Raw genomic sequence first — 23529 nt, 5'->3', positions numbered from 1 at the left:
TTTAAAGCATTATGAAGAGAGAAAACAGAAAAGTGGGGCTCATTATTTCCCTACTAACGCCATGAAGTTATGAATATGTATTATTCCTTTTTTAACACAATACAGACGTAGACGCTCATGCATACGCACATACGCTCACCCCTATGAACACACATGCACACACCCTTCCCCTATGAGCACCTCCGAGAGACTGAGCCGGCACATCACCTTGAGATTGACGAAGTCGTCACAGACGTCCTCATAGTCAACGGGAACGTCTCCTCTCACCGAGCACACATCGCCAAAAGGCCTGAAACAAATCCAGGAAAATGCGAGCTTCGATGTCAACCAACCCATGTTGTATATAAAGTTATAAACACACTTTGTTAATATCCTAATATTTGCAAGTAACAAAAGGTTTTGAGAGCTTGCATAATTTAGACTGTTGATTGAGAAAAGAGGAGACAACAAAAAGGCTCTTGGGTTCCAAGAAAAAGAGTTATGTACTATGGATGGCTTTCATAGTTAAGGGAATCATATTTGTTATGGAGAATAGGGGGATCATATTTGCCTTTATATACATTGTGACATCTCCTCATTTTTCCTTCAGGCCGCAGCCCAACTGTTTTTCACTATTAAAATAATGGTTTCTCTTTTAAATCTGAATTCTCTTTTAAATCTGAATTTCAAATTTAGGCCAATATATATTGTGTCATCTTGAACAATGAATGAGATACCATCACCGCAAATTTGTTGAATACCATGTGTCACTATAAGCATCAATGTGTCTATTATAATGGGAAGAAGAAACGAGATGACATCAGTTTTGGATTGTATTTGAATTCCACTTTTAGGCTCAGGTGCAGTTGTCTCATCATTTCAACATCAACATGCCAGACGGGCGAGACACTCCCGGCCCAACTATTCCCCCCTATTTTTAGGGAAAGATTAATGTGTTCAAATAAGTTTGTAATGCAATAGAAATCTTCAGACCTAAGTCGTGGAAGATATTAGCATACAAGAATACCACTTCCAGTTTTCATGGATGACATCATAGATCGATGGAGGGTCACTAGTGACCAAACAAGCTAACTGCGGCAACTTGGTTGAGTGTGGACACCCTGGACATGGCAACCGCTGGTCTTTGCTACCTGACTGGTCGCTGTTGCCAAAAACTGTATTAATCACGCATGCAGGAAAAAAATACTACTCCCTTCGTCTAGGTGAGTAAGTCATCTTAGGTTGTGCACCGTGACCAAGGAGGAGGGGAAAACGAGAGAACTTAATGTTTATTTGCTAATTAATAGTATTGCATGCAATGAACTAACCACTGCATGTCGTGTTTGGTAGTCTCAAGTCATTAAAAACATGCACACCCACATCTCTTATTGGTTGATATGTCAAGAAACAAGAAACGAGGTGGAAGTTAATGCACCGCGGCTAAGTGTTTTGTAATTATTTGGTTTTCGTAAGATGACTTACACATCTAGACGGAGGGAGTAGTAGTACTTAATACGATGTACATGGGCTAGTACGGGCCCCTGCTAGTGATGGCAGCATGATCCACGCGGGCCACTCAAGGTCCTATGAGGAGAGGTCGTCTTCACATATATGGTCTTTATTTCAAGGCAGTGTCTTCTCGAGTTCATACAGTTCATATCATACACGTTGTACAAGGGAGCGCATGACACCCCCAACCGTGGAATGTATTTAAGGTTCCTCCCGTAGTAATCACGGTTGTGAAAACAGCAGAGAGGGTCGTCTACTTCTTTCTCCTATAAATCTTCTTCAGAAAGATCTTCAAAATCTCCCGAATCGCACGGTCTGGCTCGGCGTCGATGGTTGAAACTAGGTGCTTGTAAACTCTTGACTCGTACTCCAAGAATATGTCCTGGGTGCAGGAGGAGATAAACAAAATAGTTCAGAGTTCATCAGATTGGCAGTTCTCTGTTTCTTTTTTAACAAAAGAAGAAAAAGAACAAAGGGATAGCAGTAAAAATCAGGTTAAGACAATATTAGAAGAGTCTCGAGGCAGAATGTGAAATCTGGCTGGAAAGAGTTATACCTGGAGATCAAGCTCCTTATAAACATTTTTCACTGCTGCAACACATTCCGGGCAAGACTTGCCATAGTTTTCCTGAGAAATTAACATGGTTCATGGAAATATTTGCAATTTAGTACTTTCTCCTAGCAGGTCAATAAACATTTTCACTGAAGTGGGGGTCTCTGAAAACTCAAATTAGTGACTTAATTTCGTACATATAGTATTTTCATCTCATTCTCATTAGCCAGTTCCATAGCCTGGACAATTAGCCAGGAGCACTTGTAGTCTTCTATGTCTGTTCCAACCTGCAGCACAGTGAGACAGTGAAACTCTGAAGCGAGCAAGAAACAGTAAGGAAGACAGAGGGTGTGAATCTTTTGTACCTTGCCAATAACTTGAGGGTCGCCGAAGCAATCGAGGTAGTCGTCCTGAAAATGCAGCGCATTTCAGCCATACATGCTAGATGAAGTTTACAGAAGAAACGTTTACTTATGGAGGGCACCGGACCTGTATCTGAAAGTAGACTCCCATCTCAATCAGTACATTTTTGAGCTCGACGTAGTCGCTCAGTTTCGCGCCATTCAAGAGCAATGCACAGGCAACCTATATGCATGAAAGTAACCAATTTTAGGACCGATTTTTGCGTTAAGAAGAGTGTTCTGTGCAAGAGAACTCGTGGATGCTGCAACGAAGTTCTACGAGGCAACTATTCTGAATGACTACAAAATAGTCGGTACAGGCTGATCAAGTCTGAACTAGAGGCAGGAGATGTGTACTGCAGTTTCAGGGCCAGAGACTCACCGGCAGGTAGAAGGAATAGTAGGATGTCTTGTACTTGACAATGCGGCGGTACCTGTCATAAACAAGGTGGCGATATGTAATTACTGGTAAGTACTACCTCTGTAAACTAATGTAATAGCGTTTAGATCACTAAAATAGTGATCTAAACGCTATTATATTAGTTTACGGAGGGAGTACTTTTTAAGCTATATAGAACTTGTTGTTAAGCTACAAGACTCTAACGGCATACCCTTGGATCCTGTATCTGGCGAGATCCTTGGCGCCGGTGTGGGTGGTGATGAGGTCCAGCATCTGCCCCATGGCGGTCTGCAACCCAATCTGTCCAAACAATGCACACCATCCAGCAAACAGCTCTGTTATTGCCATGGAAATGTACGTACAGATATTAACTCTGGAAACTGATTTGATGGCGCGCATTGGATCGTGCATACCTCGTTCCAGAGCTCCATGAGTTCCATGAAGTAGAACTTCTCCTTGAAGTAGCGCTTGATGATGGCCTGGACGTGGCATTTCAGCAGCACGCCGTCGTTTATCGCAGACAGGCCAACCTGACAGACAACACGTGTTATTAACTTATCTGGTCTCCCACGAGATGTACTGGGTGGTGAAGTGAGTACTCACGGTGGGCAGCTTGTACCAGCAGAGGTTGTCCCGCCTGGTGTAGGCGTTGTCCGTGATGTCATCCATCACCAGGGCAGACGCCTGGAGCTGCACATTCAGAGACACAAGTCAATGTACTTGTAATGTCTTCTCCCAGAGAAGCACTCAATACAGAAATTAGCTCACCCATTCGATGCACCAGCCGAGGACGCAGGCGAGGTAGAAGTCCTCTTCGTCCACCTCGGTGCCCTCCCGCAGCAGCATGTAGCTGTCGATCACTGACAGCCCCCGGTTCAGCTTCCCTTCAGTTCAGATATAAACCGCGAGTGTCAGACAGAGCTAGCTGCATAGGTTCAACTGAGTCTTGTTGGTGCTCATGGTGCAAACTGCAGAAGAAGGAGGGCGGCTCACCTCCAGGCACGTTGTAGTCCAGCATCTGAAAGAGCAGTCGCCAATAAACGATTATAGTGCCAACGGGAGCGACGGTTAGAAACAACAGCAGAAGGTGAGGAAAAGGTCGGAAGCAAAGAACAACGCAACGGTACTAACAGACGCTTCCAGTGCACAGAAAAGAGCGGGCGAGACACGAAACTGGAACCCTGAGGCCAACTCCACCGCACGACACCAAACAGACGTCCGTTTTGTTCGGATTCTATCCGTTTGGGTAGGGATTTGGGGTCGTGTCCGGACGTGTCCTGAGATGCGGTGGCCGTGCGTCCAGCGCGCGAACGCATCCCGGCCGCATCCTGTCCGCGTGCATTTTTCTTTGCAAGTCCTTAACTTTTTTTATCATTCATTTTTGTTACATGACAATACATCGTCACATTTTGACTAGTAAAGCAATACCAAAGAAAATAACAACCACAAGAATACATTTTAAAAGATACCCAACTTCCATAGCTGCTCCCTTGAGTTGCGTTAGGGCCTTCTCGATGCACTCATTGTTGATCTGTGGAGGAGGCTCGATGTTGCACCCTACTTTCTTCTTCAAGCCAGAAGTCGATGTTGCTTCCTCACACCTAGTCTCGTGTCTAGCCTTAGCAACAAGTGCACTTGTCTCATCTACAGCCTCTATGCTAGCTAAAAGTGCACGAACATGTACTAAATTTCGCTCTATCAATATATCGATGTACTCTTCTTCCCAATACCAAAACTTGCATCCATTCTACACAATAAAATTTGAAGTTAGCACAACTAGTCTACTCCGAGAGCACAAACCGAAGCTAAAAAGAGCACATACCCCATCGTTTAAGCACTTGATGAACACCCATCCGGGATGTTCCGGCGTTGTAGACACGTGGCGCACGACCATCCTTGGGCAGTGGTCGCACTTAATGAGTGGCAACGGTGCGTCGACGAGCTTTTGGGCAAGCACCGAGCCCGGCCGGCCGCCATTCGTGTATCTGCCGGCGGACCACCGACGGTGCAGATCCGAGCGGCTAGAGGAGGAGCCACTGCCTGCATGTGGTCTTGCGGCCCTGCCAGGGCCTTCCGGCGAGGTGCCCGGCCAGTCCATGGCGCGGCCCAGCCTCCCACAGCCGGGCGAGCTCAAGACCGACCGTATCCGCCCCAAATCCGGCCAGCGGGTGCGCAAATCAGGTGGCCGTGGTTGGGTAGCTCGGCGGCGCCGAGGGGAAGGGGCTGGGCGAGCGCGCGTCCGAGCTGCATGGCTGCAATGGCAGCGGCGGCGGCAAGGGAAAGAGTGGGGAAGAGTGGAGAAGAGTGGAGTGGGGTGCGGCCGGAGGGAGGGAGGGGGCGGATAGAAAAAGGTCCGCCCTGTGCCACCGACGGGCGGGCCAGGGGAGGACACGCGCAGACGGCCGGCGCGTCCGCGTGGTGTCCGTTTTATCCCAAAAACAGCGCAAACTTGGGCCGAGGATAGGTCAAAAGCGGACACAAAACAGACAAAAATCCGTTTGCTCCCGCGCGCTGGACCGCTCGGTTTGTCCCTTTTATCCCAAACGGACGGGGACGGACAAAATAGGGTCACGCGGTGGAGTTGGCCTGACGAAAAGTTGGGCCAGGCGGCCAGCGGGCCATTTGCAGTACGAAACCAGTCTCGCTATCTTGGGCCATTCGTGGCTGTCAGACGTGCGACAAAATTGCCGTCGTCCAGTGATGTTTCTCAGAAAAAAAATGCCGTCCAGTGACTTACGGACTGTGAGTTTATCCCCGATATTCCGCAGCGACATGGACATCTGTGACTACAGGGAGGCGTCACTTCACAACCACACGAGCCCGGTTGTGCTGGTAACTAAAGCGTACTAACAGTTATCCGGAACTCCAGTTAAGCATCTCCAGCGGCCGCCGCCAACGCGCGAGGCGTTAAAAATCAGTATACAGCGTCGGGTCAGCCAATTTTTGCGCGCGGCGGTGCCCTTGCTCCAGCAGCCGCCGCAAAATAAAGCGAGTCCGAGCCGCTCCAGCAGGCGTGCTATATTTCTTTTTTTTTCTTGACGCCTATTATGTGAACTATGATTTGATACACATTTGGTTTCGATAGTACAAATGTGAGATAGTTCGTCACATGGCCTGCTTCTATGATACAAAATAGTGCATAGATAGTTCATAGTCTTCTCCTATGATAGATAAAAAAACGAAAAACTACTACTACTCATCATTCTTCGACTCGGACTCTGCCTCGGTGATGTCCTCCTCCGACGTCTGAGCGTAGGCGTCAAGAAACCGCTCGTCGCTGGAGTCCCAGGACGACGCATCTCCTTCCGCGTTCGCTTGTCCTCGCGATAGGCGGCTCGCTCCTCCCTCCTCTCCTTCCTCTCCGTCCTCCTCTCGGCTATGAACTGTTCATCGTTGATGATGTCTTGCGGGAAGCGTTGGCGCCACAGATCCATGGCTTCCTTGTCCATCTCGGCCAGGCTGAGACGGCGCTCCCGTCTCCGGTTCTTGCGATGATCCTCGTCGGTGATAAGCCGCAGGGGAGGCGCCAACTCCTGTGCCCGCTCCCGCTTCGCCACGTCCGTGAAGTTCATGTCCCAACGGGACCGCCGGAGGCGCCACGCCGCAGCGTCGTATGCGCGGGCGCCATCCTGGGCGGTGTCGAAGGTTCCGAGGCCGAGGCGCACGCCGCCCGGCCGAATCTCGGCGGAGTTTGTGCCGGACGGACGCACGCGGACGCCGCGGTAGCCCGAAGCTCCCCGGCGGCGAGGCGGCATGGTGGCGTGTCGGCGGCGAGGTGAGAAAGCGGTAGAGGAAGCGACGAGAGAGCGGCAGAGGGCGCTTCAATTTTATAGACGCGCCGGACGCGGTGCGCTAAATCTAACGCGAGCTGCCGCATTTTTCCCCGCACGCGCAATCGTTTCCCGCGCGCTCTAATTTCCCGCCTCCGCTGAAGTGCGCGAAAACGTACCGCGCACGTCTTTTGGGGCGGCTGTTGGGGATGCTTTAGCGTCCAGCCATGCACGCGTCACGTCCACATTTTCATGAGCTAAACTCTAAGCGGCGACTCCGAAACTCTAATGGCGTTCGACGGAAAATACAAACACCCAAATGGACGCCATGCAGGTCACGTCCGCATTTTCATGAACTAAACTCTAAGCGGCGACTCCGAAACGCTAATGGTGTTCGACGGAAAATACAAACACCCAAATGGACGCCTGAGCCTGGAGCGCGAAGCTTCTCCGGGGCTTCAACGCATCATGCATGTCATGGTTAGTCGGACCAGCCGGCGCAAGGGACACTTCTTCCGTATGGAACGATTATTCGTAGCTCGAGATTGATTCGGACTGTGGAGAGGCGCGCGCGCATGCAGGTAGCACGTACGTACCTTGGCGACCCACTGCCTGGTCTCCTCGGTGAAGTCGAAGTTGAAGGCGCGGTCGTTGAGGAGCTCATCCTTGAGCCGCTCGTACGCGCGCAGGAACCGCTCCCGCGTCTGCTGCGCCCCGTTGCCGGCCCCCTGCTCCGCCCCCGCCCCGGCGCCACGGCCGTTCAGCCGGAGCAGCTCCCTCAGCTCGTCCTCCAGCCGCGCCGCCTTGCGCACCAGCTCGCCGGGGTTCGGCAGCGCCGCCAGCGCCGCCAGCCCCGCGCTCAGCATCCCCGACGGCACGTGAGACGCGATCGACGCCGCCAGCGCCCCCATGATCCAACTAACAGTCAGTGACTAGCTGGACAGCTTCTTCGGGTCTAGGTGCGCGCGTAGATAGATAGCTAGGCGGGTGACGCGAGGTGACTGGGTGGATAGATCGCCGGCCGGGCCAGGCTAGCTATCAAATGCGCGCGGGTGGAAGTGGTGTTGGCTGCAGGGAGCGACGAGAAAGTCTCGCGGCGCACGATCGAGAAGCGTCGGGTACCGAGTGGCGGACGCCGCGCGGGCGAGCGGGGCGACACGCGCGCCCGGATACGGCTATAGGCAGCGACGTGAGCTGAGCGAGTGACGGAGCGACCACGGGCCTGCGTTGCCACGATAACGTACGTCTCAGCCCTACGTCGCTTCCGATCCGAGTTCGGTTGCTTTCGAACACGCACGCCACATATACGTTACCAATCCATCCACCGGTGCTTCTGAACGAGCATAGTTTTCTTTTCTTCAGCCTCTGCGTGCCGTGCGTCGGTACGTACCCGTGGTGCGATTTCACGATTTGCCGATCGTGCTCAGGCGCTAGTACTGGTATTTTTATTTATTTATTTTTAAAATGCTAGTACTAGTACTCACACATCCATATTCAGTTTCCACAGTTGACAGTTCAGCGTTTAAGTATCAGGAGCCTGATGCTCGTATTTATTTCTGGATTTATTTCAAAATTTTGGGCGATGCACATTCAGTGTGAGGACATGTTCCCGTCGACGACGAGGCGCCTACGGTGACTTCGTAAATCTCAAGATGATATGCCCGCTCAGTCTTTCGGAGGTGCTCATAGGGGTAGGATGTACGTGTGTGTGCGTTCATAGGGGTGAGTGTATGCGCGTGTATATGAGCGCTTGTGTCTGTACTGATGTTTAAATAAATGTACCAGGATCGTAGTACATGCTAGTAGTACTACGTACACAGCTCTGCTTCGATTTGAATATTCCGCGTCAGTATCGCACGTAGTACTACGTACAACAGCTTCTGCTTTGATATTAATACATATATATTCTACGCCAGTACCGCACTGCATGTGCATGTACGAATTCTTTATGCACCATACTGAGGCAATACTGAATATGCCAATATGGGCAAGAGATGGTCAAGATTTCTTGGCCTAGGCTCTTGAGAAATCGGGCGAATACACTATAAAATCAGCCTATCGTGCTCTTGTGCTGCGTGCTACAGAGAAAGGGACGGTAGCGGGAACCTAATCGTTGGACAAACAGTTATGGGCTGCTCTCTAGAAACTCAAGGTGATCCAAAGAGTTCGGGTATTTTGGTGGCGCTTTAGGGTATTCTTCCAAATTATACTACCATGAAATACCGTCATAATCAAATAACATCACTATGAGATCTGTGCAAAGCGATGGATGAAGATCTAATGCAGGTCCTAGTTCATTGTTCCCATGCTAGAAGCTTTTGGTAGGTAGCAGAAGAAGTCTTGGGCTTCTTCCGCCATTGCATCCAGATACATGGTCAAGGGATCTCGTGGTTGATGCAATGTTCTCCAATACATATAGGTGCAAGAATATTACGATCATGATGCTATTTGGACCTTACGGAATCGTTGGACTCATGTTGAAGAAGGATATAACCCAATACAGGGCAAGGGATGATCTAGCATTGCTTGAGTTGCCAAAAGATCATCGGAATATTTCTGTTGGGCAGTGCTGGCGGTCACGGATCCTGGGTGGGTAAAAGTTAACACAGATAGCGCAATTGACACCCAGGCACAAGTGGGAGGCGGAGGTGGTGTAGCACACTCACACGTGTCCTTGGGTGCTTGGAGTAAGCCCTTGCCCGGTGTCACCGATCCTTTCATTGTCGAAGCTCTAGCATTGTGAGAGTGCGTTATTTTTGCCCAGCTGAGGGGTTACTACATGTGGTGATGGAGATCGATTGCTTAGAGGTGGTGAACCTCTGGAATTCACGTCACAACACCAGGTCAATTGTTATTCCTATCTTCGATGAAATCAGGGAAAGAGCTTCAAGTTTCGCTTCATTCTCTATTTAATATGCTACAAGGGATGCCAATGGCGTGGCCGATCTTTGTGCTAAATATCCTACCTCCTTTATTGGTATCTAAGTGTTGGATGGATGTTTGTCCTTCCTTCCTTGTAAGCAGCCTTTTAGCTGAGTGTAACCGAATTCCAGTCATGCAATAAAGCTCTTAAGATTCGCGTAAAAAAGAGTATCATTCCGTGGTCAGCTCAGCGTCTTGTTTGTGTTTTGGTCACTTTGATGTATAAGTGCATGTCCAACACCGACCCTTAAATTAGACACACTATTTCTCCGTAGACTTGTCCGAACTCATCCACTGGCACACATACGGGAGCCGGCCATCCAACCCTGTCCTCTAAACCTTCGTCTCTGTTTTTTTTTGCACCACTTAAAAAATCACTAGCACAACCATTGTTCAAATAAAAATATTACATCCAACATAACTGGATGTTCAACAAGTTTTTTGAATTCATCGATTCAGAATTCGACGATACTCGAGTTAGAATCCGCACATGTCATCCCATGCACTGTGCCCCTTGAGCATCGTCCAACAATGTATGAACGTAAATGGCCTATTCTCGGTTCTGTGGTACAACACGACAACGCATCCAGGCTATACAACATGATGATTATCAAGTTACAACATTGAGTGAACCAATGAATTGACGAACATGTAGAGCAACAAGAAGAAAAACTTACGATCTCTATGGCTGACAAACCCAGTGGCCACCTTCTCTCCACTTGTGCAATCGTACCGCAAAACTTCATGATGAAGTTGGGCTAGCGACTTCACATTGTGTTCATGGATCACGTGCAAGTTGTAGGACACGAAGTGCTTTTGCCCATGAAACGAAGCATGCACGTTTCGAGAAAAAATCGAGCCCCCTTGCCTCATGCCTACCAAGTCCATAGATACGACATTCCCCGCATCGCACAACAACTCATCCTCCATCGTGCTTATGCTAGAAAACAATAAGAAGGTAAAAAAAAAGCTCGATGACATTTGACCAAACACATGTCGAGCGTGGTGTCTGCCATGAACGCCGTTGGCAGGGGCAGAGGGTACCTGGCTGCAAACGGATCTGGAGTGGACGGTACCATAGTCCAAGGGGGCGGACGCGTGGGTGGGTCTATGGATGTCCGACAATGCATCTGCGGTGGCCGGAGAGGTACAGCGACGGCTGCGCACGGGGAGCGTGCAGATGCAGAGTAAGGGGAGCAGGGGTGGAGTGGAAGGAAAGTAGTCTGGGAATAGGTCGGGTCCAGACATATGTGGGTGTTTTAGGGGATGGTGTTGGAGATGCCCTAAGTGGTGAGATCATTTAGGTTCTAATTTTTCAAAAAAAATATCTATTCTATTTTTTTTGTAATATCCATTTTTTATTTTCTTAAAACAATCTCAAGGGTTCTCCCTTTTTCCATTTTTTTCTTCCAAATGTTCATTTTAATAACCTACATATTCCTGTATATTTAGTTTCCTATACAAAAGATTACCATACCTAACTTCTTTATGTGTCTTCAGATCAGTTGATTTTTATTTTAAAAAAGAACTTTAATTCCGTCTTTGTGCTAAATGGGATGAGACGTGTGCAAAGCTAACTCTGCATAATTGTTAAAACCAATTTCAATTTTGAAGACGACCAAAGTTGGACAGTTCTCACACCAGAATGGCCAAAAATGTGTATTAGAATTGACAGACCAAAGCTAGATTTTTACAATAAGTTCTCATTTCGACTACCAGAACTCTTGTTAGTGTCCTTTGATACGTCTCAAGCGCATCTATAAGTTTTTATTGTTGTGCTATATTATCTTTTTTATATACTTTTATTATTATTTTATATATTTTTATGAACTAACCCATTAATTTGGTGCATTGTTTTCTACTTGTTTTTGGTTTCAAAGAAAATAAATATCTACGGAGGTCAAAATATGTTGCCGATTTAACACAGTTTTTTGTGGGCAACAAGAAACACATGAAGCTTCTGGAGTCATCGAGAGGACCCACCATCCAGCCACAAGGGCAGGTGGCGCTACCAGGGGATAGCCACGCTACCTGGGCTTGTGGGGCCCACGGAAACCGCCTTGACCTATTCCACTACCATAAATTCCTATAAATAGAAAAAACATTCATCGTACCTCCAGAAGAATTTTATCGCCGCCGCAAGCCCTGTTCCGAAGAGATCCCATCTAGAGCCCCGTTCCGGAGCTCCGTCGGAGAGGGAAGCCATTGGAAAAGGCCTCTTGATCAACCTTGCTGGCGGTCCATAGTAGTAGCTAGATGGAGTAGTTCCTTTAGGACCTACGGGCCCATAGTAGTAGCTAGATGGTCCTCTCTCTCTTTTGGATCTTCAATACCATGTTCATCATCTTCTTCGTAGGATCAAGATCAATCCGATGTAATTCTTGTGGTGTGTTTGTTGGGATCCGATGAATTGCAGATTTATGATCAGATTGTTCATTGAATATTATTGAATCTTTTGAAGTTTCTTTGCTAGATAATTGAGTAGCCATGTATGCTTTCTACTCTATTCGTCTTCTCTAGCCAAGATTGATGGGTAGTTCTTCAGAGGGAGTGGTGCATACTAGTGGGTTCAATCTTATGGTGTTCTATATCCCGGTGAGAGTGGGTACAAGACACGTATTTGTATCGTTGATACTAAGGATAAAATGATGGGGATTTATCTTATCGCTAGATTTCTTTCTGTCTACATTATGTCATCTTGCTTATTGCGTTGCTCCGTTCCTAGTAAACTTAATACTTGGAGATGCATGTTGGATAGCAGTTTCGGGGTGGAGTAATAGTAGAAGATGCAGTTCGATAACGATCTACTTATCGCGAACGTAATGCCTATGCAAGATTATCCCATGAATGATCATAATTATAAATGCTTCTTTTCTGTCAATTTCTCAATAGTAATTTTTCTACCATACCATGCCTTCTTTCGACAGAGATGCCACTAGTGAGGGTCTATTTTTCATCAATACTTTCTTCTACAAAGTTTCCTCTTTATTTGCCGTTAATATTTTGCCGTTTCACTATACCATTATCTATCCATTTATTTGTTTGTAACCTTGTAACTAGCAAGAGGAAGGGCTTGACAATCCCCTTGCCAATTTGGGTGCAAGTATTTATTTTGTTTGTGTACAGGTGTTGCTTATCTTGTTATCTTGTAGGCTCCTACTGGTTAGATTAAACCTTGGTTCTTAACTGAGAGAAAATACTTTTGCTTCTGTGCTACATCACCTTTTCTCTTAACCCAACAACTCCTATGGGTGTAGCATCATTCAATCATCAAATTTAATTAAGTCAATCATGTCAGTAAGTTGTGATTGTTTGATCAGCTAAGGAAAATTACACACCTCCCCACCACCATCACCCCCACGCGCTAAAACACCGACTCATTTTTCCGTTTACTTGTCACTATTGATTGATCTCTACTGGCCTGTTTGGTAGCTTGCACGGTGTTTGCGTTTTTTGGGAGTATGTCCGAGTTGGGCCTGCCTACGTTAGTAAGGGGTAAAAATCATGTTATGCATATAGTTTGGTAGCTTGCATCCTCCTCGGCCTGGCTGAGAAAACCACACACATGGTTATTTAGTACAAGCATTTTCTCCCCAGATGCAACATGTTGTTGTTTGGCTATGTGGTGAACTTACCTCACGTGAAAACGGGTGCTAACGGAAGAAGGGAAGGGCCGGCTTGAGATAGAAGAAGGTGTGGCAGCCCTCGGATGCTCATTCAACGGGCCTGCTTAACGTAGAAGAAGGTGTGGAAGCCCTCAGATGCTCATCCAATGGTCACGAAATTGCCTGGGCGGGAATCTTTTTCAGGCGACTAACACCGGTGTGACACGTTTGTACAGTCAACAGGGAGACATAGATATACTCGTCTACACCGGTGAAACCGAAAACGTACAACACGAAACTCATGTGAAACGACGAGATGAAGCTAATGGTCAAAGGAAATTTCAAACGATTGACCGGGTCCTAAGATTTTGCCAACATTCATCCGAAGAACCTCCAAAAATTTGCATGAATTGAAGATTTACAATTCATAAAATTAGGAACCGATTGTTTGAATGGAACCACAATATCGATGTGCATCTTTTTTGTATAGAGCTTATTTCGAATCGAAGCATCATTATGTAAATTAGAAGGGATCATGTGAAGTGGATTCGGGGATGAGTGGAACAACGCACATGCAAACACACTCCCCCATTACCACTAGAGCCAAAAGTGCCCTAGAGTTGTATCGCCCGGGTCTGGCTCTGAAAAAGGATCAAAGCATTGGGTCATATATGCCGAATAGTATTTACACACACCCAAATAGCCTAAAATCGGAAAAAGTTACATCCATTCCGTTGGAGTTGATACAAACCACCAAACGCGCCCTATATTTCTCTCAATCACGGAAGTCTCTAGTGTGCACTATCAATTCAGGATTTCGCTATTTCGGACAAATGAAAGATGAATCCAAAATACGCAATTCATGAATGACAGGGACCCATCTGCTCTGAAAACCACATGAAAATTTTAAGAATCTAAAATTCGATATTCCCCGTATCGTTCCATATAATTTCCATGCCGCCTCTTATGAGTTATGACAGGTATGTAACAGATAGGCTTTAGGCAGCCACAGCCAGAATATATAAGTCACAGTATCTTGCCACAAGCCAGAAAATTTCAATCCAAAGTTAACCACAAATAGTCAGATATCCTCAGCAAACATACAAGAGAAATCTTGAGACGCAGCAAAAGCCAGTGAAAAAACGGTGGGGAAACTCGGCTTAGAAAAAAAAACATCTTCGCAATTGATCTTTTCCCTGTAGTGCCCAAAGAACCATAACATACACGACCCTGCAGCACAGTCGATTGGTGCCCGGGCAGCATGAGCAAGCTCGACTACTGCTTCAGCAATGACTACATGGTGCTGCGCCCGGACAGGGCCAGCCCGTTCGACCTCCTGCACCTCCTCTTCTCGCCCAAGGTCGGCCGGAACAAGGCCGTCGACTGCTTCACCAGCACCGAGATCCGCAGCTTCCCCCGCCGGCTCGCCCTCTTCCTCAACCTCCTCCTGCAGATCCTCCTCCTCTCGCTCGCCGGCCCCGTGGCCGCCATCGGCGCCGCCGTCGAGCTCGCGCTCAACTTCGTCGACAACGTCCTCCACGGTCAGCTCATGAGCGCGTGCACGCGCGTACTGTTTGCGTTTGGCGCCCGTCTTGGCTGCAATGCAAACTGAAATGAACTCTACCGTGGTTGATTGGTTGGTTGCAGGGAAGATGGAGTATCCGGACAGATCGTCGGCGTCATACCGGTCGCTGACGGGGCTCATCGACCGGCGAGTCGATCTTGACAGGAGCATCGCGCCGGCGGACAGCCGGCACCACGCCGCGCTGTGCGTCATGGCATCCAAGGTGGCGTACGAGAACGAGGCTTTCATTCGCGACGTGGTCACCCGCCGCTGGCAGATGGAGTTCGTCAAGTTCTACAACTGCTGGAACGGTAATCAACTCTTCTGTGTGCACAACGGACACACCTGCGTGTGTGTATCTGAACTGATGCGTGTCGACTGCTCCAGAGTTCGAGGGCGCGTACACGGCGCAGGCGTTCGTGTTCTGCGACAAGGCGGGGCCGGACGCGGAGCTGGTAGTGGTGGCGTTCCGGGGGACGCCGGCGTTCGACGCGGCGCGGTGGCGCGCCGACCTGGACCCGTCGTGGTACAAGGTGCCGCGGCTCGGGCGCGCGCACGCCGCCTACACGCACGCGCTGGGCGCGCAGCGCAACATGGGGTGGCCCAAGTGGGTGGAGCACATCAAGGGCAAGCCCCAGAAGGTGTACGCGTACTACACCATCCGCGACGCCGTCAAGGGGCTCCTGGAGGCGAGCCCGAAGGCGAGGCTGCTGGTGACCGGGCACGGGAGCGGCGGCGCGCTGGCCGTGCTGTTCGCGACGGTCATGGCGTACCACCGGGAGAAGGCGGTGATGGACCGGCTGGCCGGGGTGTACACGTTCGGGCAGCCGCAGGTGGGCGACGCCATGCTCGCCATGTTCGCGGAGCGGAACCTGGACAGGCCCAAGAAGCGGCACTTCCGGTTCACCTACGCCGGCGACCCGCTGCCGCGGCTGCCCGGCGTCGGATCCCCCGCCCATTTCCTGCACTTCGGGCTCTGCCTCCACTTCGACGTTTCCTACAACCTCAAGGTGATCATTGAGCTTCTACTATGAACCTGATCTGTTTTTGAACATTTTCGAATTTCTGCCCATTTTTAGTGGAACAATTGGCGCGCGTACACCACGTCGCCACCATTGCTTGAACAATCCAGAATGAGCATCCAGTGAAAGTGATCTTTCGTTCTTTTCTCATGCCAAAACCTGCCAAGTCTTACTAGATACTTCGCCAATCATTGACGATGTAAGGTCACAAAAATTTGCATTTACGTACACCCGTAAAGTGACGAGATAAACGAAATGTGGCCGAGACAACAGGAGATACGGGAGTTCGGCGAGAGCCACCGAACTGTTCGTGGCCACCAAAACCGTCCTCTTCGACCTGGAAAAATGAAATGCATTTTCCTCTGAATCAAAAAAAAAAAAAAACGATGCACATTTTGCGTTGCTCGTGCAGGTGTTCACGGAGATACCGGGCGAGACGGCGAGCCCTTCGTCGTCGGCGGCGGGGTTCGTGGCGAGCCGGGTGAACGCGGCGCGGGAGCTGGCGCGGAGCGCGTACCTGGGATACCGGAGGGGCGGCTACTTCCGGGAAGGGTGGGAGCTGCTGCTGATGCGCGTGCTGGCGGTGGCGCTGCCCGGCCTGCCGTTCCACAGGGCGCACGACTACGTCAACGGCGTCGCGCTCGCCGCGCGCATTCCCAAGGACGAGTGACGGATGCGCGTGCCATGGCCTTGACTACTATGATGATGGATGATGCACCCGTATGTGTCCATGCCCGTAGCGTGCAGAGATGTTCAGTTCTGTATCCTCCAGCAGTGGCATCAACTGCACCTTACGTACTACTACTAGTTCTGTGATCTTGCTAATGTGCGTGTGAGTACCAGTGCGTGTGTTGAGCTGTATGAACACTTGTTATGCCTGTGAAGTGAATAAGAAGTTCAATGAAGTATGTGCAGATTATTTGGCATCTTCTTGTGTGCCGTACCATAGACATTGTTTGTTCTAGAAAGCAACTTCGCAGCTGGAAGCTCGAAGATGTGTGCAGCGGTTCTGAATAATTTGTGTGAGCGTTACAGAAACTGATGCACAAACTTACCCGCAAAAGCAAAAAAAAGAAACTGATGCACAAATAATAGTACTCACTCCGATCTATACATGGCCATGGGAAACCCGGCCCGGCCGGCCTGACCCGGCCTGGCCCGGTCTTGCCCGCGGGCCAGGCCTGGGACTAAGTTTTGAGCCTAAAGGCCGGGCCGGGCTTGGCATATTTGCGTTTTAAGGAAGAGGCCTGGCCCGAGGCCCAACATGCTTTTTCTCTGATGGGCTGGGCCTGGGTCTGAACTCTAGGTCCGATGACCGAGCCAGGCCTAGGTTTTTTGCTACGGGCTTTATTAGGCTCGGACCGGCCCGACTATGGCAGGTATATCCTATCCAAATGTATCAAAAAAAAAGGTATATCCTATCCATAGTAATCGACTCACATTTAATAGAACTTTGGAGATTCTAAAAAAAAAACTTAATAGAGCTTTGGTGAATATCTCCTTTTAACAGGGGTGTGACTGTAAGAATGAACAAAAGCTGTCTTCGGTGTTCTGTATTTGGATAGATAGAGGCTGGTGCGATGGTTGGCTTGAGGAGAACAGAAACCAGCAAAGCCCTTCACTTCAGTTCAGCCTCTCGGTGTCGTAGGTCGGAACCGAACATGGACGCCGGGCAATTCGTCATCCCGATCCTCGGCATCGTCGGCGCCGCGGCAGCGACCTTCTACGCCGTCAGCTTCATGGAGATCCGGGAGGTTTGCCTTGTCCCCCTTATTCCTCCGTGCATTCGTACGCACAACTTCTCTCCGTTAATTGTGAATTCGCGTCGATGGTGCAGAAATCACTGGAGGACCTGGACGACAAGTACTCGGAGTACGAGGAGGGCGGCGGGCGGCAGCGCCGGGCGCGGCGGAGGTCCGGCCGCCAAGCCAAGAAGCGAAATGATTGACGGATACACCATCAGCCTGAGAAGTAAAGAGGATATGCGTGGCCTCTGTGTCGATGTTCTTCACTTCCCCTCGTTTTGTGAGCGGCTTGATGCTTAGCAGCTAATCCAGTCTATGTTCGACCCGTGGCCAGAGGAAATGGGCATTGTTCACTGCTGCTAGCTCTTTTGGCCCTGCACTTGCATTCAGTGCTTATGCATTTGATTATACTCCTAGTACTTCTCTGCGCTGCGCATGCTGATTCTGAACGTGTATGATGCATTGTCGAGCATGAGTTCATGCGGTCAGAGATTGCCAGTTTTCTGTAAAACGAATTGGGTAATTGATTGAGAAGAATGGATGAGAGCATGGTTAATAGTATAGCCAACAATCGGCTATATGAAGTGGTCATGTCATTTATAGCCAATTTAATAGCCCACTCATACAATAGTTACACATATTAGAATACTGTACAATTAATACATGACCCACTCTTTCCTCTCACAAAGGGTGTTGTAGCTCGTGCTAAAGCCGGCCGTAAGCTTGTAGCCCGCTTCTTTTCTCTCTCATCTCCTTTCTTCTCCACCTAGACATAAATCTGACATGGCATCTCTTATAGCCCGCCCATGTCACCCTATTGTACTTGCTCTGATGCGTTCGGCCGCCAACGCATGCATCGGGAAGCCCTCGTCGGCCTCTCCTCTCCATCGCTGCCCTGGTCCTCCAACTCCCTCCTCCTCGGTCTATGAGCCCTATGGGCGCTGAGCGGAGCCAACACCTACACCGATGTTCTCCGGTAGGAGTTGTGCTTTGCCACCGAACTCCCGTTGTCACGCAAGGGATGGGCCGTTGTGCCTCTTGGCCGCAGCTAAGGCAGAAGCCGTACCTGGTCGGATCCTCTTGCTCTCCGCCAACATGCCCACGGCCTTGGAGGGTGGAGATGCATGTTAACACGTTGTATACCTGTGTATGTACATGTACTTGTATTCCTAGAGAATAGGATCATGGATCACGCCCGGGCCTGCGTGCCACTTCCATCGGGCTATTTGTTGTAACTCCACTTGTATATCTTGTGACCGTGTGGGTGAATGCAAGACAGAGAGTGCAGTTCTATCGTCCAGCTTGGTATCAGCGACCAGGTCCCTCCCATGGCTCCGGACTCCACCTCCTCCGCCACTTCTCCGGCCACCTCGCCGGGCTCCCTTTCCTCGGCCACCGGCCCGGCCCTTGACGGCGGCTCCACGTCCGCCGCCACCTCCCCTGCCCCCTTTGTATTCGGGACCTCTCCGGCTCTCAACAGCGGCTCCTCCCTCCCTCCCACCACCCAATTCGCCCCCATCTTTTCTTCTTCGGCGCCGGCCCCTCCCCCTGCCCGCCACCCCATCTTCAACGACAGTATCCACAACCACATCAAGTTCCTTCTTAACCCCGACGAGCACAACTACCATAAGTGGAAGTCGTTCTTCCTGCTGGTTCTGATCCGCTACGGCGTCACCCAATTCATTGAGCACCCCCTTCCAGCCACCGCCACCCCCAACAGCGCGAGCTCGATGCCCATCTCGTGCTCTGGATCTACGCCACCCTCGCCGACAACCTTGTTGATCATGTCGTCGGCGCCACCACCACCTATGATCTCTGGCATCGCATCCGGGATTATTTCCTCGCGAATAGGGCGGCTCGGTACATGATGCTCAACACGCAGTACCGCAACCTCAAGCAGGGGGGCCTTTCCGTTGCCGAGTACGCCCGCCGCATGAAGCTGATCCTCGCCGGCCTCGCCGACATCGACCACGCCGTCACCGAGGTGGATCTCACCACCCGGTTTCTCCACGGCATCGACAAACGCCTCGACACCATCCGCGTCGTCCTCGGGGACACCGTTCCTCTGCCGCCGTTTGAAACGGTGTTCTCTCGCCTGAAGCTTGCCGAGGCGAACCTCGCCCAGCGCGAGGCCGCTGAGCCGGTCACCATCCTCGCCGTCACCGGGAGCGGCGGCCCTGCTGGCCACCCTTCTAGCCCTGGCGGCTCCTCCAGCACTCGCGCCGGTGACCGCGTCGATCGCCCTGACCGGGGCGCTGATCGCGGCAACGGCTCCCAGGCTCGCGGATCTGGCAACCGCAACGAGGGTGGTGACCGCGGCGGCCGCGGTCGTGGGCGCAGGCGCGGCCGAGGGCGTGGTGATCAAGGCGGTCGTGGCCATCCGCCGCCCATGTCCTACGACCCGTACATGGGCTTCTTCGCACCCTACGGCATGGCGCTGCCGAACCCGCGCCCCGGCTGGGTTCCTCCCAACAGCGCCGGCGTGCTCGGCCCACGCCCCGGGTCGCATGCCCAGGCGTACCAGATGCAACTCTCGGGCTACCCCGCGACGCCGCCGCCCCAGCCTCCTTCCTGGGATCACGTCGCCATGCTCCAGGCCGCCTACAGCGCCCAAGGCTACCCCAACAGCAGCTCCGCTCCTCATGAGTGGTACCTCGACAGCGGCGCATCCTCCCACGTCACCGGCAACTCTGGTAATCTTGACCTCTCGAATTCTTCATTAAAGCATTGTTTCTCTAGCATTGTAGTTGGCAACGGCACTCACCTTCCTATCCATGCCTTTGGCTCCACCACCCTCACCCCTCACAATTTTTAGCTTAGGGACGTTTTATTCTCACCTCATGTAGTCACCAGCCTTATCTCAGTTCGCCAATTCACCAAAGATAATTTATGCTCCATTGAATTTTACCCATATGGCTTTTTTGTGAAGGATCTTCGCACCAGGAGGGTAATCATGATCTCCGCTAGCTCTGGCGACCTTTACCCGTTCTTCGGCAATAACAAGACTTGACGCTCCGCTTTCTCCACCACCACGACTACCGGCGACGAGTGGCACCGCCGGCTGGGCCACCCGAGTCCTCAAATAACATCTTCACTAGCTGCCCAGGATTTTCTTCCCTCATGTAATAAACCGGCGCATACACCATGTAATGCTTGCCAATTAGGCCAGCAGCCTCGCCTCCCCTTCCCTTCTTCTTCTAGTCCCACGTTTGCTCCTTTTGAGTTGATCCATTGTGATCTATGGACTAGCCCCGTTGTAGGCTTCTCTGGTTTCAAATATTATTTGATTGTGCTTGATGATTACACACACTTCTCCTGGTCCTTTCCTCTTCGCACTAAATCGGACACATCCACAACTCTCCAACGCTTTTTCTCGTTTGTCCGCACTCAATACAATGTAATCATCAAAGCCCTACAATGTGACAACGGCGGCGAGTTCATCAACTCCTCCTTACGTGCTTTCTTCTCCACGAATGGTATTGCATACCCTTTTTCGTGCCCCCACACGTCCCCTCAAAATGGCAAAGCCGAGCGTCACATTCGCACCACCAATGACATCGTACGCACTCTACTACTACAAGCCACTCTTCCCCCACCCTTTTGGGTCGAAGCCTTGCACACGGCCACGTATCTACTCAACAGACGTCCTTCCCGTGCCATCCACAGCCACACCCCTTACTACATGCTCCACGGCATTCATCCCACCTACGACCACTTACGCGTTTTCGGGTGTCTTTGTTACCCCAACCTCTATGCCACCTCTCCCCACAAGCTTTCACCACGCTCTACCCGCTGCATTTTTCTTGGCTACCCCCTCGAGCATAAGGGCTACAGGTGCTACGACCTTACACAGCGTCGCGTTATTGTTTCTCGTCACGTCACCTTCGATGAGACGATTTTTCCCTACGCGCTACCTTCTCCATCGCCTCCTCCACTGCCAGCCACAGCGCATCCCACCCGGCCGGTACAGCCAGCCGCAGAAAATCCCCCCTCCACCTTGTCCCAGGCCCCACCAGATCCTCCCGATGGGACGCCCCCATGCACGCCCAATCAGGATCGCCAGCCCACCCAGACCGCGTCGCACTCGTCCACGTGCCAACCGTCCGCTGGCTCGCCTCGGTCCACCAACCCCACCTCCCCACTACCGACAACCCCACGCGCTTCCTCGGGATCATCGGCCCCCGTACCCACCGCGTCTGTTTCCTCGGATCGCGCCACAGATTCGCCTGCCACCCGATCGTCCTCGGATCCAGTGCCATCTGCTCCTGTACCCGACCCCACGCCATCTTCCTCTCATTCCGCGCCCTCCACTCCTATCCAGCCACGTCTCCCAGCCCGTGCACAGCCAATAAAACCCCCCCATAACTCGCATAAAATGCAAACTCGCACCAAGTCTGGCTTCTGCCAACCCAAACGCCTCTTCCTCGCCAACACCACTACCTCTCCTATCTCACCCATTCCCCCAACATACCGTTCCGCACTTAAAGATCCTAATTGGAGACATGCAATGCTTGATGAATATGATGCTTTAATTAAGAATTCCACTTGGTCTTTGGTTCCAAAGCCTGCAGGTGTCAACGTGGTGCCGGCAAGTGGATTTTTCGCCATAAGTTCAACACTGATGGCACTTTGGCGCGGTACAAGGCGCGTTGGGTGGTCCGTGGATTCACTCAAAAGGAGGGCATTGATTAGGACGAGACGTTCAGTCCGGTGGTCAAGCCAGCCACTATTTGAGTTGTACTCAGCATTGCCACATCCAGCTCGTGGCCCATCCATCAACTCGACGTCAAGAATGCATTCCTTCACGGCGACCTCAAGGAAACGGTGTATTGTGCTCAACCGGCCGGGTTCGTGGACTGCTCGCGGCCGGACCACGTATGCCTTCTTCATAAGTCCCTCTATGGCTTGAAGCAAGCCCCCCGTACGTGGTTCAACCGTTTTCGGTCATTCCTTTTGTCACTTGATTTTTTGGCCTCCAAAAGTGACTCATCCCTCTTCATTCTCCACCAGGGCAATTCTATTGCCTACCTCCTCGTGTATGTTGATGATATCATCCTCACCGCTAGCACACCCCACACCCTACATCATATCATCTCATCTCTCAAACACGAATTCTCCATGACTGATCTCGGTGAGCTTCATCACTTTCTAGGCATCAACGTGACACCCACCACCACCGGCTTGTTCTTGTGTCAACAACAATATGCCCTCGAAATTCTTGATCGTGCCAAGATGCTCAATTGCAAACCCGTCTCTACCCCCGTTGACACACAATCCAAACTGTCCGCCCATGATGGTCACCTTCTTGACAATCCCACCCTCTACCGCAGCCTTGCCGGCGCCCTACAATACCTCACTCTCACTAGGCCTAACCTAGCATATGCGGTTCAACAAGTTTGTCTCTTCATGCATGCGCCCCGTGACACTCACATGCAACTCATCAAACGCATCCTTCGGTATCTTCGTGGCACCACCCACTACGGTTTGCAGCTATACAAGTCCTCCTCACGTGATCTTGTTGCTTACACCAATGCCGATTGGGCAGGCTGCCCGGACACCCGCAAGTCCACCTCCGGGTTTTGTGTTTTTCTCGGCCAGAACTTGCTCTCATGGTCCTCTAAACGGCAAGCCACGGTGTCACGATCCAGCGCTGAGGCCGAATACCGTGGTGTTGCAAATTGTGTCGCCGAGTCGTGTTGGTTGCGCCAACTCTTGCATGAACTTCGCCATCCACCCACTCAGGCCACTATCGTATATTGTGACAACATCTCTGCCTCATATATTGCTTCTAATCCCGTCCAACACCAACGGACCAAGCATATTGAGATCGATCTTCATTTTGTCCGCGACCGGGTGGCTCTCGGTGAAGTTCGAGTCTTGCATGTTCCATCTAGTTCGCAATTCGCGGATTTGTTCACAAAGGGCTTGCCATCACAGGTTTTTCACGAGTTCCGCAGCAGCCTCAACATCCATCCACATGGAGTTCCGGCTGAGGGGGGGTGTTAACACGTTGTATACCTGTGTATGTACATGTACTTGTATTCCTAGAGAATAGGATC

At 50.8% G+C, this 23529-nt stretch overlaps 4 protein-coding genes across 5 annotated transcripts; 2 read left to right on the top strand and 2 right to left on the bottom strand.

Annotated features, from left to right (window-relative positions):
• Nucleotides 1-1581: 1581 nt before the first annotated feature.
• LOC123054852 (farnesyl pyrophosphate synthase) lies at nt 1582-7802 on the bottom strand. 2 transcript variants are annotated; one of them, XM_044478719.1, is made up of 12 exons: nt 7209-7794; nt 3836-3860; nt 3611-3726; nt 3446-3532; nt 3256-3372; nt 3054-3142; nt 2825-2876; nt 2531-2626; nt 2407-2451; nt 2239-2328; nt 2045-2116; nt 1582-1870 (listed from the first exon to the last, which is right to left on the bottom strand). In XM_044478719.1, the coding sequence occupies exons 1-12, from the start codon at nt 7521-7523 to the stop codon at nt 1742-1744; spliced, it is 1233 nt and encodes a 410-aa protein (XP_044334654.1). In that variant the 5' UTR covers nt 7524-7794; the 3' UTR covers nt 1582-1741. The 2 variants fall into 2 exon arrangements, with proteins under 2 accessions (XP_044334654.1, XP_044334653.1); XM_044478718.1 differs by having other exon boundaries at nt 2239-2451; nt 7209-7802.
• LOC123054853 (ethylene-responsive transcription factor ERF105) lies at nt 4989-7202 on the bottom strand. The gene has a single exon (XM_044478720.1). It carries the CDS (start codon nt 6595-6597, stop codon nt 6004-6006), a length of 594 nt encoding a protein of 197 aa, XP_044334655.1. The 5' UTR covers nt 6598-7202; the 3' UTR covers nt 4989-6003.
• Nucleotides 7803-14258: 6456 nt separating the features above from the next.
• Nucleotides 14259-16399, top strand: LOC123054851 (triacylglycerol lipase OBL1; the record flags this gene model as incomplete). The annotated part of the gene is given in 4 exon segments (XM_044478717.1): nt 14259-14680; nt 14787-15014; nt 15091-15713; nt 16138-16399. Coding segments are annotated over 4 exon segments (1389 nt in total). The 5' UTR covers nt 14259-14400.
• An 862-nt stretch (nt 16400-17261) lies between these two features.
• LOC123050292 (uncharacterized) lies at nt 17262-17884 on the top strand. The gene is made up of 2 exons (XM_044473111.1): nt 17262-17479; nt 17563-17884. Exons 1-2 carry the CDS (start codon nt 17306-17308, stop codon nt 17671-17673), a joined length of 285 nt encoding a protein of 94 aa, XP_044329046.1. The 5' UTR covers nt 17262-17305; the 3' UTR covers nt 17674-17884.
• The last annotated feature ends 5645 nt before the right edge of the window (nt 17885-23529 follow it).

Source organism: Triticum aestivum, chromosome 2D (genome assembly GCF_018294505.1).
Source record: "Triticum aestivum cultivar Chinese Spring chromosome 2D, IWGSC CS RefSeq v2.1, whole genome shotgun sequence".
NCBI lineage: Eukaryota > Viridiplantae > Streptophyta > Magnoliopsida > Poales > Poaceae > Triticum > Triticum aestivum.
Note: the sequence above shows the minus strand (reverse complement) of the source record. Positions and strands in the feature narration are given on the sequence as shown.

Bases quoted from the DNA above. Each gene is read 5' to 3' on its own strand.
- LOC123050292 (XM_044473111.1), top strand. From the start codon at position 17,306: ATGGTTGGCTTGAGGAGAACAGAAACCAGCAAAGCCCTTCACTTCAGT. The intron at 17,480-17,562 runs GTTTGCCTTGTC...TCGATGGTGCAG, and splicing joins GCTTCATGGAGATCCGGGAG to AAATCACTGGAGGACCTGGA.
- LOC123054853 (XM_044478720.1), bottom strand. From the start codon at position 6,597: ATGCCGCCTCGCCGCCGGGGAGCTTCGGGCTACCGCGGCGTCCGCGTG.
- LOC123054852 (XM_044478718.1), bottom strand. From the start codon at position 7,523: ATGGGGGCGCTGGCGGCGTCGATCGCGTCTCACGTGCCGTCGGGGATG. The intron at 2,117-2,238 runs GTACGAAATTAA...TTAATTTCTCAG, and splicing joins ATGAGATGAAAATACTATAT to GAAAACTATGGCAAGTCTTG. The intron at 1,871-2,044 runs GTATAACTCTTT...TCCTGCACCCAG, and splicing joins ATAAGGAGCTTGATCTCCAG to GACATATTCTTGGAGTACGA.